Source organism: Oreochromis niloticus, linkage group LG9 (genome assembly GCF_001858045.2).
Source record: "Oreochromis niloticus isolate F11D_XX linkage group LG9, O_niloticus_UMD_NMBU, whole genome shotgun sequence".
NCBI classification, from domain to species: Eukaryota; Metazoa; Chordata; class Actinopteri; order Cichliformes; family Cichlidae; genus Oreochromis; species Oreochromis niloticus.
The window spans coordinates 12,088,615-12,104,561 of NC_031974.2; the positions used below are offsets into that span (position 1 = coordinate 12,088,615).

Below are 15,947 nucleotides of genomic sequence, written 5' to 3' on the forward strand. Positions count from 1 at the left end.
AGATGTACTTTTGTTTCCACAAATTTAAAACTGAAACGCAATGTTGACACATCTTTATCCATTCAAAACCCGAGACAGCTTCTTATCGAGGCTTTTTGGCACTGTTCAAATAGTCTCCAAATACCAAATACCATGCATTTTTGTTCGTTTCCTCCATAACTGAAACAAAGTCAGTGAGAAGAGCAAAGCAGACATACGTGCATATACATGCGTTCAGTCTGTTTTTTCTGCTGTTTTCAGTTTGAATCAGTTTTATCAGGTAATTCACTTGACTTTTTGAACCTAGATTTAAATGCTTAATGGATGCTGCAAATTAGCTCCAGCTAGATGCTTTGTATTCATTACGTCTGTATTACGGCTTGCACATATGCAGCAGTATTTATCTGTATTTCTTCCTTTGTATTTATGGTCCAATCTAGAATTTTACAGTCAAAGGCTTCAGCACTGCTTCCTGACTTCAACAAGCTTGTGTCTGGCTCAGGTCCCTGGCTGCACAGCTGGGCCTGGTTGTGTGGGCCAGCTCCCCGCTCCCCCGTTGTTTTGGGTTAGATAATGTTATTCTACAGAGGGCCGGGCCCGCTGCCCACTCCCTGGATTAACCCTGGCGTAATGCCTCCCTGTCCATCTCGCTGTTCTCTACCACTTGTGTCACTCGCGCATTTGTAAGCATTTCAAACACTAATAAGAAGGTCTGTGCTGGAGTTTAGATGGTTATCTATGACAGGTCTGCTCCATTGGGGAAATATCAAAATGGGAGGCGCCTGATCCTGACACAAGGCAGTCCCCCCATAGTGTAGGAAGGTCAAAACACAAGTACACTTCACATAAATCCATAAACTCTAACTTCCTCGAAAAGCAGAGCTTGTTTTAAGGCCAAACATGCGCTCAAAGAAACTGAATTGCTTCAAGGCAGAAGATCATGAAAATAAATACTGTAATTCTGCCCTTCCTTCTTCAGTTTCCATAAAGAAACAACATACACAGTTCACACAAGCCAGTCCAAACACAACTCTACTGTGAAAGCCTAAACTCTGCTGAAACACCTGTGTACCCGAGCCCGACCTCTCTGAAATACTGAACAAACCCAGATCCTTACAAACTGCATCAACAATGATGCGGCGACTTGTAGCTGCCGACATCAGAAGGGCCAGTCTTATTCCACTAAACACTGGATTTTGTTAACAGGCACACAGCTTTCTGACAGTAACATAAACACACACTGGAGCAGGGCATATCAATACGTCTTGAAACCCCTGTCATCACCATTCGAGTTAACTCAGGAGTGAGTCAGCTGTGTTTGTGGCACCTCTACACAGGCCAGAGTGTTGCTGTATTTTTGAGGCCAGTGGTGAAAACTGTTAAGATTTCGAATGTTGACTGAAGTTGAGGCTTGTCAGGAACAAACAAGCTGTGATTGGTCAGCTTCTAATTCCAGTTACACAGAGTTAGAGTTGTTGTCATCAATGATGATGTCTCAAAATCAATTTCTACTTCTGCCTTTAATCCATGTAGAGCAAATGCAAGTGCTGTGGGAAGTATTTATACTTGTATCGATATGCCTGAACTTTTATGCAATTTTGCCAAGACACTAGTTGGCGAAGGGAGTTTCTCTCTTCAAGTTGATCCAAACGATTCAACATGAAACTCTGTTGTTTTGCTGTTATTGCTGACAAAGGAGATCTTCAAAGTGAACTGGCTGACACACCAACAATACACTACATGGACAAAAAGTGTCGGGCCACACCTCTTGACCTTTAAATTCGGGAGTTTTTAGTCCCATTGATACAGGCCTACAAATCAAGCACATAGCCTTGCAGCATGCTTCTACAAACATGTGTGAAATGGGTTGTTCCAAAGAGCTGAGTCAAATTAATATAGTACTGTAACAGGATGTTACTGTTACAACAAGTCAGTTTGCGAAGTTTCTTCCCTCTTGGATAGTTAATAATCAACTGCAACAATTCAAGCATGAAGTTAAAAGTTACAAAGCAGGCTCACCGAGCACCGAGGCAACAAGTGCGTAAAAGTCGACAACATTCTGCTGACTGAATAACTGAAGAGCTCCAAACGTCCTTAAGCATTAACATCAGCACAAAAACTGTGGGCAGGGAGCTTCATGGAGCAGCTCCTGTAGATGTAATGTGTAGGTGGCCCAGTACTTTTCCTCATATAGTCTGCTAAGGTGGCGCTGAGTTTCACGAGGAATGATCTCAGCACAGTCAAAGAGAAAACAAAATAATACTAATTATAATAATGATTACACACCGCTTTAGCTTGGTTGCCTGGTCAAATGCTGAGGATATGAGACGACAATGAATTGATTGGATTGATTATTTAGGATCTCTTAAATTAATATAAGACAAATGAACAATAAAAAGATTGATTTGCTTTTGTAAACCTAAAAGGGAAACTTTTCACAGAAATATTAATCAAAACCTAAAATGTAGGCATCTCAAAAGGGACCTACTGTATTTACTATATATAAAAGTAATCACATTCTCTACTGTTCATTTCACTGGAAATCTAATTTGTAATAAAGAAACTGCCCCTCTTCAACATATGAATAATGAAAACTGACCACACGCTATTGGTTGAGCAAGAAAAAAGATCATTTATGCGCCCTGAAGTACCATGTTTTCGTCAAACAGATACCTCAAATACAAATTTCTGGTAGATTTGGCCACCACATACAATACTACTATTATTCAGAATCCAAGTAATGATATCATTAACACAATATGTAGTAAGAAATGTAATCTAATATGTATGTGTAACACCCAGCAGGGCTGGATTCCTGCAGTTCTGGGATCATTAGAATATAAGTCACTTCCAGGACTCCAGCATTCCTAACCTGGGACACATGCTGAGGTAGAAACACATGCCTAACAGTACTGTGTGCATATGTCCACTCATCACATCAGATTTACACACAAACATGTCTGGTGTTTTTTCCCACCAGGGCAGGAAGGTGGTGGAGTACTTTCCATCACTTTTTTTCTAACAATCACACATACCACAATCCACTGAGGGGAAAGCGGATATGTATTGACATTACACTGACATGCACAGCAGAAAGAAAAAAAAAAATCAGTATTTTGTTTTCTTTCTGTGAAACAAGCCAAACTATCCACCAGGGGAGTTCAAGTTCAAGTGAGGGAACAAGTGACAAACATCTGGAGACACATGGGCTGATTTTAGTCTTAAATGTTGTCTCCTGTCTCTTGGAAAATGAGCTAAACCTGTCCCCTTAACACTGATTTTCCACTTGCAACTCAAGAACAGTAACCAGGCCTGTCGAGCTTCTAATTACTTCACACATGTTGAAGCTGTGTTCATGGGTCTGTAGTGTGAATCGTTGCTTTCGTTGCCTTTTCGTAACCAAAATACCAAATCAAATATCGAAGGAGTGGCAAAGCCCAAGGAACGGGCTATTCGCGTAGGCTGTTAATTGTTCTTTTTACATGAACGTGCAATTTTATAGGTGGATTACAGTGTAATCTATGCTTGAATCATTCAGTTTAATAATACTTTTTGTCCATTTAGGTGTAGTTAATTTTATCTTACCATCACAGCTTTATAATAACTGAAGCTGTTTTGAAAATCATCCACTTAGAATGAATTTCAAAACAGCTTCAGTTTTGAAATTCCTGCTCAGTGTCGTGCTCCTTTCAAACACATGCCAAGCAAATGCATTCATCAAGCACAACTATTCACATTTTTGCATCTACAAAGGACAGGTGTTACTCATGGAGCAATGTGACATCAAAACTACTGATTTACTACTACTTTAATACAATAATCTCACAAAACCTCCCACGTGTATTGACTACTGCTTCATTGAAAAATGTTCAAAGAAGCTGTTGTCTGATATTTTAGACCAAGTGGGTACTATGTGCAATAAACCTAGTTAAGTGGGGGGGGGCTTGTCATGTGACATTTTCATATACTTTATTACTTTCTACCTTTACCTCTGGAGGTGAGTTTGGCTGTAGTTACCAGTGTGCAATAGTTGGTATTTTGTCAAATTCGACTTTTAAAGTATTTTATTTAATTCTGTTTGTTAAGCAACAGATGTACTAATGTTTTTTGTTTTTCTTTGGGGGTGGGGGTGTTTTTGTATTTCCCTTTTCTGTGAAATAAATTTCTTTTTTTTTCATTTGACTCAGAGCCATCTAAGCAGATGGTTTTGCCTGGGTTGTTTAATGTTAGCATCACTTTTTACGCACAACAATCTAAGTAATGGGGGATTTATATTTATGCATTAAATTTACATAAAATCATTAAATCTAATCTTTCCTTAATCCTACATCACAACTTATGCCATAACCTGACACGAATGTAACATGATGTCATGTCACTTCAGCCTACAACAACTGTGATTGGCCAGTCTAGTTGTTTCCACTGGTGCGTTTCCGGCAAGCTCTCCTTATGCTGCCACTTTTCAAACTGACTGAAAGATGCGATGACAAAGTTGCAGAGGAATGCTTGACATACCGCGCACTAAGCTAAGGACCTTGCACAAGCAAGGACCGTAGTCACATGCATATGAAATGTAGCAGGCTCTACATAGATTCACCCAGAAGTCCTAAATAGGCTTAAGCAGCCATCAAGTGCATATTTAAGAGTTGTTTTTACAAGATTCTGACTTTAGAACCAGTCAGCCAGGAACATTTGTAACTTCCCTCACTCACTATATCTGCAACCAACAATTGTTGTTTTAGGAAAAGTGATGTTTGCCAGGTAGAAATGATTAGCCTATAGACCAATTGCTCTGTGTGTTCTGTGTTGCAACAGAAAGCTAGACAGTCACAACAAAGATCTATTTACAGTAGTGTGTTGAATCGTTGCAGAGCTGACGTAATGCAGTAAGTGATGCTGGTTGTTTGCATTTATAATTGGGCACTGGTGGGTCTGCATTGCTCTATCACCACAAGTGAAACCAGGTTGTTTATATTGGTCCTGGACCTGATAAATCTTGGCCAACAGTTAGTTTTACTGAAATTGCAGTTGGGGGAGTTGGAGTTGACGTTGGGGTGGGGGGGTGATACTTCAGTACATGTATTTTCACAGCTAAGAAAACAACCAAACAGCATAAGTCCACACAGCCAGACTAATGGTTATTGCATTAGCACTGTGAACTAGCTAGATACAATTACAAAGTTCTACATTTCAGTTTACAGAGCCTCTTCATGGGAGTCTTCAATAACATATTGTTATGGATAAAAAAAAGAAATTTGTGGCTGACCAACAAACAACATTTTAAGAATAAAGATTTAAGAAAAAAGTGGTAAATTTGCATAAAACATTAGGAACATTTCTGAAAGGTAAAAACAAATTCTTGAGACAAAAAGGCAAATTACAAGAAAATCTTGTTTTTAGAACCGTTTTTTCCTACTCAAAATATCTAATATGTTCAACCATCGATCCAGTCTCTTCTGGTTATACAATTCAGGGTCGCGGGGGGCTGGAGCCCTACCCTGGTGCGAGAGGTGAGGTACACCCCGGACAGCTCACCAGCCTGTCACAAGACTAACACACAGACAGGCAACCATTCATGTAAGACAATTAAGAATCTTCCTGATTATTAATGTCACATTCTCAGTTTGAGTGGGTGTATGAGCTAAATAATACGGATAATATGTTAGATTTACCATTACTCACACATGCCTGTGAAGTCAGTGGAGAAAAACACTGATTGAGAGCTCAATGGGGTGAGAGAAGGACATGACAGGAAAACTATTTGTAAGAAACTAGAGTTGCAGAGGAAAGAAGTCACTATGGGAATTGAGAAAAGAGAGAAAGAAAGGGAAAGAGCAATCAAAAGAAAGGCAGTATGAGAAGCAAAAAGGGGGAGAAAAGATAAAACTTTGGATGTAGCTTTGTTAAAAAAGGTGGGGCATCAAAAGGCCCACTGGAGAATACAGGGGAATTCTGTTTGCTTGTGCTGCATTACATTCCCTCTGCAGAATTTATGGGAACAATCTGAAATTTGACTTTTAAAAAAAGGGGGAAGGGAGAAAATAAAGCTGCAGAGAAAAAGAGTTTCACATTGAATGAAAAACAAATATTTGAACAGATGGAGAAATTTTTGTGTTGCTTCTCTCGCTGTGCAGTTTCATAAGCATTGCACACTACGCCTCATTCGGATTTCACCCTTCAACAGCTCACTAAAACACACAACTGAAGAGAAAAGACATACAGGAAAGGGAGAGACAGGCAGAAGAGGGAGGGAAGAAGAGAGGAAGTGAGATAGAGAGAACGATTTGGGATAACAGCCGCTTGGTATGTACACAACCGCTGTGAAGGGAAATAAACACATCCACATTTGAGACAGGCACAGTAAGGAATATCCATGTTGTTTTTATGTCTCTGTACGTCAAGGTTTACGTATCTCTAAATCTACATCAGCGTATGTTTCTGCTTTCTAGAAGTTTGAAGTGTTTCCAGCGGCAACACCCAGCTAGTCGACATGCGGTCAGCTCCCCCCCTCCCTCCTCCACTAAACACCAATAGACTCATCACACGCCCTGGCCCGGAATCAAGCAAATAAACTCCAGTGCAGCGCGATGGGGAGGCCGCAGTGAACCTCACAGACCTGACTCGAGCTGAATGCAACTTTTTTTTCTCGAAACATTAAAACAACCAAGCACATGGGACAGATTATCTGTCTGGGTTTCACATGGTTTTTCGCTGATGCTATGAGTGTTTTTGAGCGTATGTCGTTTGCTATGATAGTGATCAGTGGTTGTCACATAGCAACATCCACAATTTGAACACATCAGTGAGAAATAATACCAAAGCCAAATGTTTAGAAGCTTAAACACACGCCAAAGTCATTTATTGCACTCATCCTTCTTACTTCTCTGCCTGCATGCCATTTTATGACATACAGCAAATAACAGATTATTAGGAAACTGAGGAAACATCCCCTTCTGGAAAAGACTGTGTAATATTTTGTAGGATCAAAAGCTAAAATATAGGCTTCGACAATAGATGTCAAATTCAAGACGCATCATATTTTCCCATGCATTTACTTAGGCAGGCTGCACCGTACATTTAGTGACTCATTTCAGCATTTTTTTTTATTTGTCAAAGAAAGCCAAGCCATCCACGACTGACTTAAACAGTGGACAATGCCCTCTATTTTATTTTGAAGGGTTACTTGGTGCTAACCAGCTAACCAGGTACTAAAACTAAAAACAGTAGTAAAAATGTAAAACTTTAATAGGTATGCCAGTGTTATTTGATTCACTGATTAATTGCTAGTGATACCTTAATGGCTCTACCTTGCTAAGAACCACTACAAATCCTGTTTATCCTTTCTTCACTAACTCAGGAGTGATGTCACTACCAATTTCCGGCATCCGAGTTCCGAGATATCTGGAACGTGGCGTTAGGTGCTCACCAGGTCCCAAATACAACAGCTATTGATATAATCGAGCTGTTTGAGTCTCTAATCCCATAGTCCTGAAGACCCCAACTCTATTACGATGCAGATGACAATGATTGTCTTTATTCCATTTTCTGCTCTGGAGATCCACTGCAAGCCAAATTAACTGAGGTTACAGAGCATAAGGCGTCAATCCCACAAGCTGGTTGGTGACAACCTGGTCACTAGGGAAAAATGTATAATATGAATGGTTCCTGGACCCTGATGGTTGTTGCCAGTTGAAAACAGTCACAAAGACAGTGTAGCACTAAAAAGTTTTTTTGGGGGGGGGGATCCAATATACACTTTTCCATAGCGACTGGTGATTGACAGATAGTCGTTAACCCAGTGTTTCCCACCACTGTGCCACGGCACATGGGTGTGTCGCGAGAAATGATCAGATGTGCCGTGGAAGATTATCTGGTTCCACCTGATTAGTACTGTAATCTATCGCCGTGAGTAACTGGCAGAACAATTACATTCTCTTCCATTAGAGGGTCGTGCAACTACCTGCTCTAATTAAATGGGTTACCAACTGCTAGTAAAACAGAAGAAGATGAAGAAAAAAATTGCATAATAGTCATGCTGTGAGACAATGCAGCGCGTAATAGCAATAGATAAATATTTGAAAAGAAAAAGTAGTCAATCTGACCTGGGTCCTGGAGAAAATTCCGACCCAGACTGGGGACAAACCGAACCAATTCCACTATGTCTGGTGCGTGGGGGAAAATTGTGCTTTTTGTGACATTTTGTTTGGTGATTTTTCTAATGTGAAATATGTGCCGTGGCTCCAAAAGGTTGGGAAACACTGCGTTAACCAGTTTCTAGGCCTATGTGACTGGGACGTAAAAGGACATTTAATTGCAAATGGAGTACATCTGTGGGACAAGAGACTAACTGTCCGTTATAAAACTCCATTGGAGATGGTTTACCAGACCAGTTCTTTACACAAAGACTGAGAAATGCAAGAAATCTAATTTATCAGTATAGTATTTAGCTTCATAGCAAGGTCTGTGGCATTTTAAATATTTTTTTTATCCAAACAGTAATATTCAATTGTGGGCTAATAAGACCTTACATTTTGAGACTCCACAGACATCCTGATGGGGAGACTGTTTCATTAGCAAAAAACTAGACTAGTGTAGATGATCAACATTACAGCTTATTACGAAACTAACTAAAGTTAGAATTTAACACAATTTTATGAAGCCTAGTTTTTGCTAAATGACTTTTTTCCACCCATGTGTAAAATTTAAACAAGCTTTTGATACAAACAGTCCCAACAACTATGCATTTGAGAGGAAGTCATTCCAATAAATTTGGGTCCTTTTGTCCAGACCAGTATAGTGTTCAGCGTCTTGCTTCAAGACACTTCAACACAGAGTATCTGGTGACACACATAACCAACCCTATAATTAACTGCCAGTCTTGTCCACCATTTGAACACAGTCCGCTTTTATCATTCAAATATCTAGCTCCATGTTGAGAAGCAATTTCTCAGTCAGCTTAAAAGCTTTTACCTTTGCTTCTTTCATCTTATTCAGCTTCTTACTGGCTCTAAAACAGGACCATCAAAGGCTGCTCTGTCTGTCACGGTAGCGAGAAGTGTTCAAACACGTCAACAAGAAATCAAATCCACAAACAAACACAAGCATTTGGCAGCTTCAAAAAACACTTTCAGATTGGAGCATTACAATGGTTGCTGTTCATCAAATCAGTGTCAGACTTTGGATAGAAACACATATTAGGGAAGGAGGGCAATTTCTACTACTACTCCTACAACTGGTAATAATAGTAATAATAATAATAAGAAGAAGAAATTGCCTTTAAGTATGTAACTACAGTCTAAGAACCCACGACATCAATATTTTATGAGTCATTATGTGCTTATTGTGAAGGCCTCACAGGGAGGTCCCTGATGTTCCTGATATCATACATCTAGGACCCTTCAGCATCATCAACACTGCCCTCCGAGACGCAAAAAGGAATTTAGTATGAGGAGCTAAGAGACTTCCTGCTCAGCAGGAGAGAGGCTCTCAAGACCAGAATCATTATTCTTCATCTAGTGAGTTTTAACAGGAATTGCTCTCATGCACTTGAGCTAAATTCACACAAAAAAATCAAAGTTCATAAACTATAATACTGCCATGCAAAGAATGTACAGACACTTACTCCCTAAGGGGTTTCCTTTTGCCAAAGTGAGGACCCCACGTGCGTGTTAAATACTTGGAGGCCTGCTTTAAATGAGGATGGATAAGCATGTAGTGGTTCAACTGGGTAGGGAGGGGGTAGCATGAGGAATGTGACACCACGGGCAAAGAGAGATGATGAAGGACGCTTGCAGGAATCTCACAATTTCCCACTGAGAGGCACTTAAGAGTCATATTTATAAAAAGCCTTACCCTCCTTTAACCCGGGATTTTTCACTTTCCCTTTCCGCTCATGCCTGAATGGTTTACTGAAACACGTCTGGCAAGGCTTTAGGGTCACTGCAAGCTAAACAAACACCTAATTGTGGTTATCTTCTCAATTTTCCCTGTTTACTTCTGTTTAAAAATACACAACTTTGTTTTTAAAAGGAAATCTTAGATGAGTAAATACAGAAGACTAAATAAACTGATGTCTTAGAAAAAGCGCAGAAATGTGCTGCAATAAAAATGCTTTGGATTATTTCTTTAAGAGTGCGCTGTAGCTGTCCTGTCTGTGTGTAATAATAGGAGTCCATGTAAACAAGCATTGTGTTTCTATATACAGACAAGGCCTGCTTAGAAAGGCTTTTGATGAAGAGCAGCAGAGCGACCCTCCTGCATTCATGCTGGGCTGCAGACGTGAGCAGCATACTGAGGGACTGGAATGACAAGCCGGATGCTCCAAGGAATGCTGAGGCCTTGCCAAGTCAACGGCACAGGCAGCTCTGACTGCCCCTCTAAAGAGTGAGGGCTTGAAATGCAAAAGTGCAGCACAAAGCCACCCTACTGCCACACAGCGTGCAGGAAAGACACCTTCGCCTTTAACGTGTTGCTTTTCTAAATGTTTTACAACCACTCCCGGGTGAAAACTGTGCTTTTATAAGGCACTCAATGAGATTCAACTCCTAGTGTTAATGTGATGCTCTAACAAAGACTTGAAAATGCATTAATTCTATCCACGCAAAGCAAGACCACATTAGAGTAATGGACTGTCAATCCTAATTAGATAATCATTCAAGGGGGCTTGTGATGGAGAGCTGCAAGGAAATGGTTTGTGTGCATTTCCCTCATTGCAACACCTGAGGTCCAGCTCACAGTGCACATCTAATGCATGCAGAATTTGATAATATACTCTCTGACTTACCTCTGCTGCCATTTTCTTCATCCTGGTAGAGGAAAGAAAAAAGAGAAAATAAGCATCAGCATTTTCCTTTGTTGATTATTTCTTAATATTCTTTTATATTGGCATATATATCCACTGCATTTCATTTGGAGATGCCAAGAAAGGCTCTGTAAACACAAATGCAGATCATTTCTCATGTCAATCATCAATACCCATCCTATGCTAAATATTAGCCTATATCTAATATCCTAATATGCTTTCGTGAGAATTCCGCTTATAAATAAAGTTATGTGTAATGAAGCACAGAGCTGAATACCACCATACGATGGTGCCTTTTTGTTTTTGTTCTGTGATGCTAAAATGGAAATGTGTACACAGACATCATGTGGGTTGTGGGTAACGCAAGTGTAGCATCAAACTGTGGTTGTTGGACTTATAGCAGTTGCTCGGAAAACTTCAACGTATCACCACACACCATGTTTACGCACAAAAGTTTCCAAAAGTAAAAGTAACAAAAATTAACTACTTGTGAAGCACAAAAACGCAGGCAAATCTTACTATAATACACTCAAGAGCCGAGAAACCAAAGTAAGCGTGCAGGTACGTCTCATGCTATGTACACGGTCAAAGCGTTTCCTTTTCTGAAGTTTTAGGTGACTGACTACAGCGATTGCCAATGAAAGTGAAGAATATAACAACAATCTCTTAAACAGTTTAGACTAAAGGACAGACACTTCATAGCCATGCTTGTGTTTTTCCATTTATTTAAAACATAAAACCGTTATTTCCTTCAGAGCCCACACACTTCTGCTTTAATCCACCTCCACTCTGTGACACACATGTTCTGCATGTACCCTCTAAGTCACCCTGCTCTCCCAAGGCTTTCCTTAAGACGCCCTGACCCTCTTCGAGCTAACTCCAATATCCTCACATTGCGATTAGTCAAGAGCTCGAATCCAAGACCCTAAAAGTAATTACAATGAGAAGAAGTGATGGATGTACAGGGATGAGCTCCTTTTTAACTGTCCTCTTGTCGGCTAAGGTTGTGTAATAGAAGAGCTTGTTACGGTCAAATGTAATGTTTCAATCTGAATGCTTTTTCACTGAGCTAAAAGGAAGAGAAATCTTGTGAAACAGCTTGTAATTCTTTACACCGACATAACTAAAAGAACAGAGAGAAAAGTGCTAATTGCCAAGTGTGGGAGATGACATTAGTGCCTCGAGTTTTTCTTTTTTAATGTTAGCTCTATACTGAAAATGTTACAGCAAGATCACAGAAAAAACAAGTAGGCCCAGACTGGACTTGAAAGTGCCCGAAACAACACTGTGATACCCAAGAAGACCTCTTGGAGAATCTGTCTATCTCTCTGGTTTCACGCAAGTCTGAAAATCCTAACTTGTCGTGCCACAGTTTCTCTTTCAACATGCAGAACCGAAGCCAAAAGCTATAAACAGAACATGCTATGCTGACTTTGTAGGAAATCCTTCTGTGCAAACACAAGAGGTTGTCAAAATAGACTTCAGAGGAAAGTAAACGCAACTTATCCAGAATGATCACTTACAAAAACTAATAAGAGGCATGCTATGATAAGCTTTGAGTGAACTGACTCAAAACATCGGCGCATTTTCCCATTAAAGGAGACCTATCGTGTGCAGCCAAAGCCCTTTACCCCATGTTAGTCTGTGCCCATTCAGAGCCGGAAGCACTGCGACGACTGGATTAATACCAAAGGGCAGATTGGTCCTGATGTTATCTAGAGGATGGCTGGCAGAGTTCCTAGGTGGGATCAAAGAAGTGAGGCATGGCTAAAACCCCTGCTGTTGAACATAACTAACACTACACAGGAATATTAACATTAGAGTTTAACTAAAACACAGTGAGGTTGGTGTCTGTGATGGCAGAGCTTCCAGTTTTCCATAATGCTCTTACAAAAGCAGATGCCGAACTGCAAACTAATTCCAAGCAGCGCTTTGACTTTTGTCCACACTTTAAAAGTGGCAAAAGTTGGTATGAAAGATATCTGCTTTATTTTTAGCATGCCATTTATGGACACTGTTTTTCACATTATTATTTTAGACACTGTCGTTATAAATCCAATAAATGTTTTCCTCTTGGAACACTTGGAACACTTTTATGGCTTGGATAAAGAAAATAATCAACAACGTTCAGGGGAATAACAAAAATGTTACATTTTTATGAATTTGATTATTTTAAAAAAAAGAACAAGATTAAACCTCTGAGGTACCTCTAAACTTAACCCTTAACCTATATTTTGGAGAAGGGCAGACAGTAGACGTTTTGGGGGGAAAATATGACATTTTTCATCTGTGCCAGTTAAAAAAAAGATTTGGGAGAATCTTTTAATATGGCCTGAGTTAGGCTTCATGGAGTTTTTAAGAGTATCCAGGTCCTGTGGCTGCAAAACAAGCTTAAATCATCACCGCTCCACCTCTGTGCTTGACAGTATGAGGTGTTTGTGTTGATATGTTGCCTTTGGTTTTCACCAAACGTGGAGCTCTGTCTCCACATTGTTCACGAACTCTTGTGGTTTGTTCAGAAGCAAATTTGCAAACCTAAGCTGTGCCATGTTCTCTTTAGAGAGAAGAGGTTTTCTTCTGGCCACTTCCAAACAAACCATACTTGTTCTGTGTGTTTTTTAACTGTGCTGTCCAAACTGATGCCTACAGAGTCTGACATGCAGCTTTAGGGTTTTTTACAGTTTCTCTGAGCAGTGGGGTGAATATGTCGGGACGTCCAATCTTGGGAAGATTTGCAACTGTAAATGTTGAATTTCTATCCTATATCTGTAAGTTTCTCTCTATAGAATGATGGACTTGCATATACATAAAGATACATATTTTTTTCTTATCTACTAATATGTAAAACTTTTGAATTTAAAGAGAATGTGCTATCTTTTGCATATATGACTGTGTTAAAACAAACAAACCTAGCTGTTTTCTTGGCAGTGAAAAAACTGTGACTATGTATTTTTCTCGTCTCACACAAATTTGATGATCACTAATCAGTGTGGCTACCAGAAAGCTATTTAACATAAAAGAAAGAAAAAAAGACTAAAAAAGGATGAAAACACTAAAGTTGAAGTTCCTCCAAGTATAAAATTTTAAAAATGTCTTTAATATCAATATTGTCCAATAAAATGTGGATGCAGTATAACAGAGGCTAAGACATAGTCTAAAAGATCTCCTGAATGTTTATATATGAAACCAAGTTTAACATGCCTCAAAAATGCCAAAGGTCTGATATCAGATCCCCAAGTTTCATCAACCAATAACCTTTTATGGAGGCATCTTTATTTTAAATTAACTGAGATCCTTCTTCGGTTGGTTGTTTTGGGAGGTTTTTTTATATATTAATGTCACCAGAGAGGTCAGAGATATTCATTCACCTTTAGTGAGTTGTGGACGGCAGACTCAGGCGGGTAGACGATAAAGTGTCGCAGTGTGAAGCCGAAGCCCTGGGATGTCCGGCGCAGGCGAAGCGTCTTGGGCCCCGGCCAGGAAAAGGCTCGTCGTCCGCTCCGGGAGAAGCGGCGGCTGATGCCTCGCTCTGATCCCGCCCATCCTTCTGCTTGGCCTGAAAAGAGGAAAAACAAACAGGAACTTGAGTGTTTATCTTCAGAACAGAAAGCGCGTGTGGAAGCAGGACATAAATACTAGAAAGGAGGTCTTTAAAACACTAGCTGGACGTTTTACATACTAATTTTCTAGTGTTAGGTTGATGCTATGGTTTCACTTTCTTCTTAAAATAAGAATTTGCTTAGTAGCTGACGTCAGCAGCACTGGTTTCGCTTCTTTCGAGGTCGTTAATGAGCTGTTTACTTATTCCAGCCAATCACTACAAAGCTGGCTTAAAGGAAGAGGAACTAAAACAGCTTATTTCAAACAGTTAATGAGCTGAGGGGATGCACCAAGGCCCGGTATAAAATAGTCAAAGATTATTTTGACCATTATTTTGACCTACACTAATAGAAAACTACACTATTAGAGTGCAAAAATAAAAACAGGCACGTATTAGGATAAAAGGTTCCCTTTAAATGTCTAAGATTGTAAGTATAGCTTGACTGAGATTTTGTTTTTAACATGAAAACTAAACTAAAAAAAATTGCATAACTGATCATAACCTCACCCCTAAAAATTAGTGGAAATCCCTGCTGCAGATGTTGTTCTGCGTTATCAGATATGAAATCTGCTATTTCAGAGTCAGAACAAACTAAGAGCCACATAAAAGAGCACTCACTCCGCTAACAACACCCCTGATAATTGTGTAAAGCAAAGTGGTTTAGGTCAAACAAAGACAAGTGTGTTTTTACTTAAAAAAAAAAACTGCCAATGGCTATGCACAGATCTTATTCATCAACTTGATGTAAAAACACGAGAAATCCCTTGTTGGCGATTCTTCACAGGTATCACAGAGGAGCAGGTTGTTCCAGCTGAATAACACCGGGTCATTTTGTGGTTTCAGAAACAGGAAGATAGAGTCAACAAGAGGGTTCACTGTTAGTTCAGTGTGTTTTCATGTTAAGTAATACTTCATAAATAACTGCCACCTGAAAAAAAGAGCTGTTGAATATCTTTTTTTGTTCTTCTCATCACAAACACTTTGGAAGATTAACACCATCGCAGTGGACGATTAACATTCAGTAAATCTGTAATATAACATCTGTGGGAAGTCAAACAGCTACATATTTTTATGATTACTTCCACCAAAGCACCTGAAGCTCGTAAGGGGATTATTTTGGTTTTGTTTTCTGGACTTTTCTGAACTTTGACTTCATAGACATTTTGCACTCCAGCTCAAAATGTCTCAAATATTAAATTATCAATACGATCTGCCAAAATGGTGAGAAATTCATCAAACTTTCTGAAAGCTGTTGATTAAGACCTCATTTCTGGCACATGTTTTTGTTTAAAACAGTTGAAATTCTGACTAAAAACAGTAAAAAGATTTTGTTCTTGAGTTGTGGTTAATGTCAGAGATCACGGTATCTGTCAAAATAATCAGGACTGTCATTTAAGCCTTTTTCTGCTTCCTCAACCTCCACACAGCCATACAGTACATATGGCTTCAGTTATTGCACATTCGGGGCTTTGCAGGGCTATTTGGCATACTTGCGTGATGACAGACTTATCTTCTACATACCTACTGTGACTAGCACAAGATAAAAAAAAACAACCTTTTTAAATG

General features: G+C 39.5%; 1 protein-coding gene across 5 annotated transcripts in view; it reads right to left on the minus strand.

Annotated features, from left to right (window-relative positions):
• Nucleotides 1-15,947, minus strand: part of arhgap21a (Rho GTPase activating protein 21a) — a 101,050-nt gene that overhangs the window by 35,486 nt on the left and 49,617 nt on the right. For all 5 annotated transcript variants that reach the window (XM_005449063.4, XM_025910189.1, XM_005449061.4 and 2 more), the window contains 2 exons: nucleotides 14,149-14,336; nucleotides 10,763-10,784 (listed from right to left, as the gene is read on the minus strand). In XM_005449063.4, coding sequence (XP_005449120.2) covers nucleotides 10,763-10,784; nucleotides 14,149-14,336 — 210 coding nt within the window. The remainder of the gene's footprint in view (nucleotides 1-10,762; nucleotides 10,785-14,148; nucleotides 14,337-15,947) is intronic.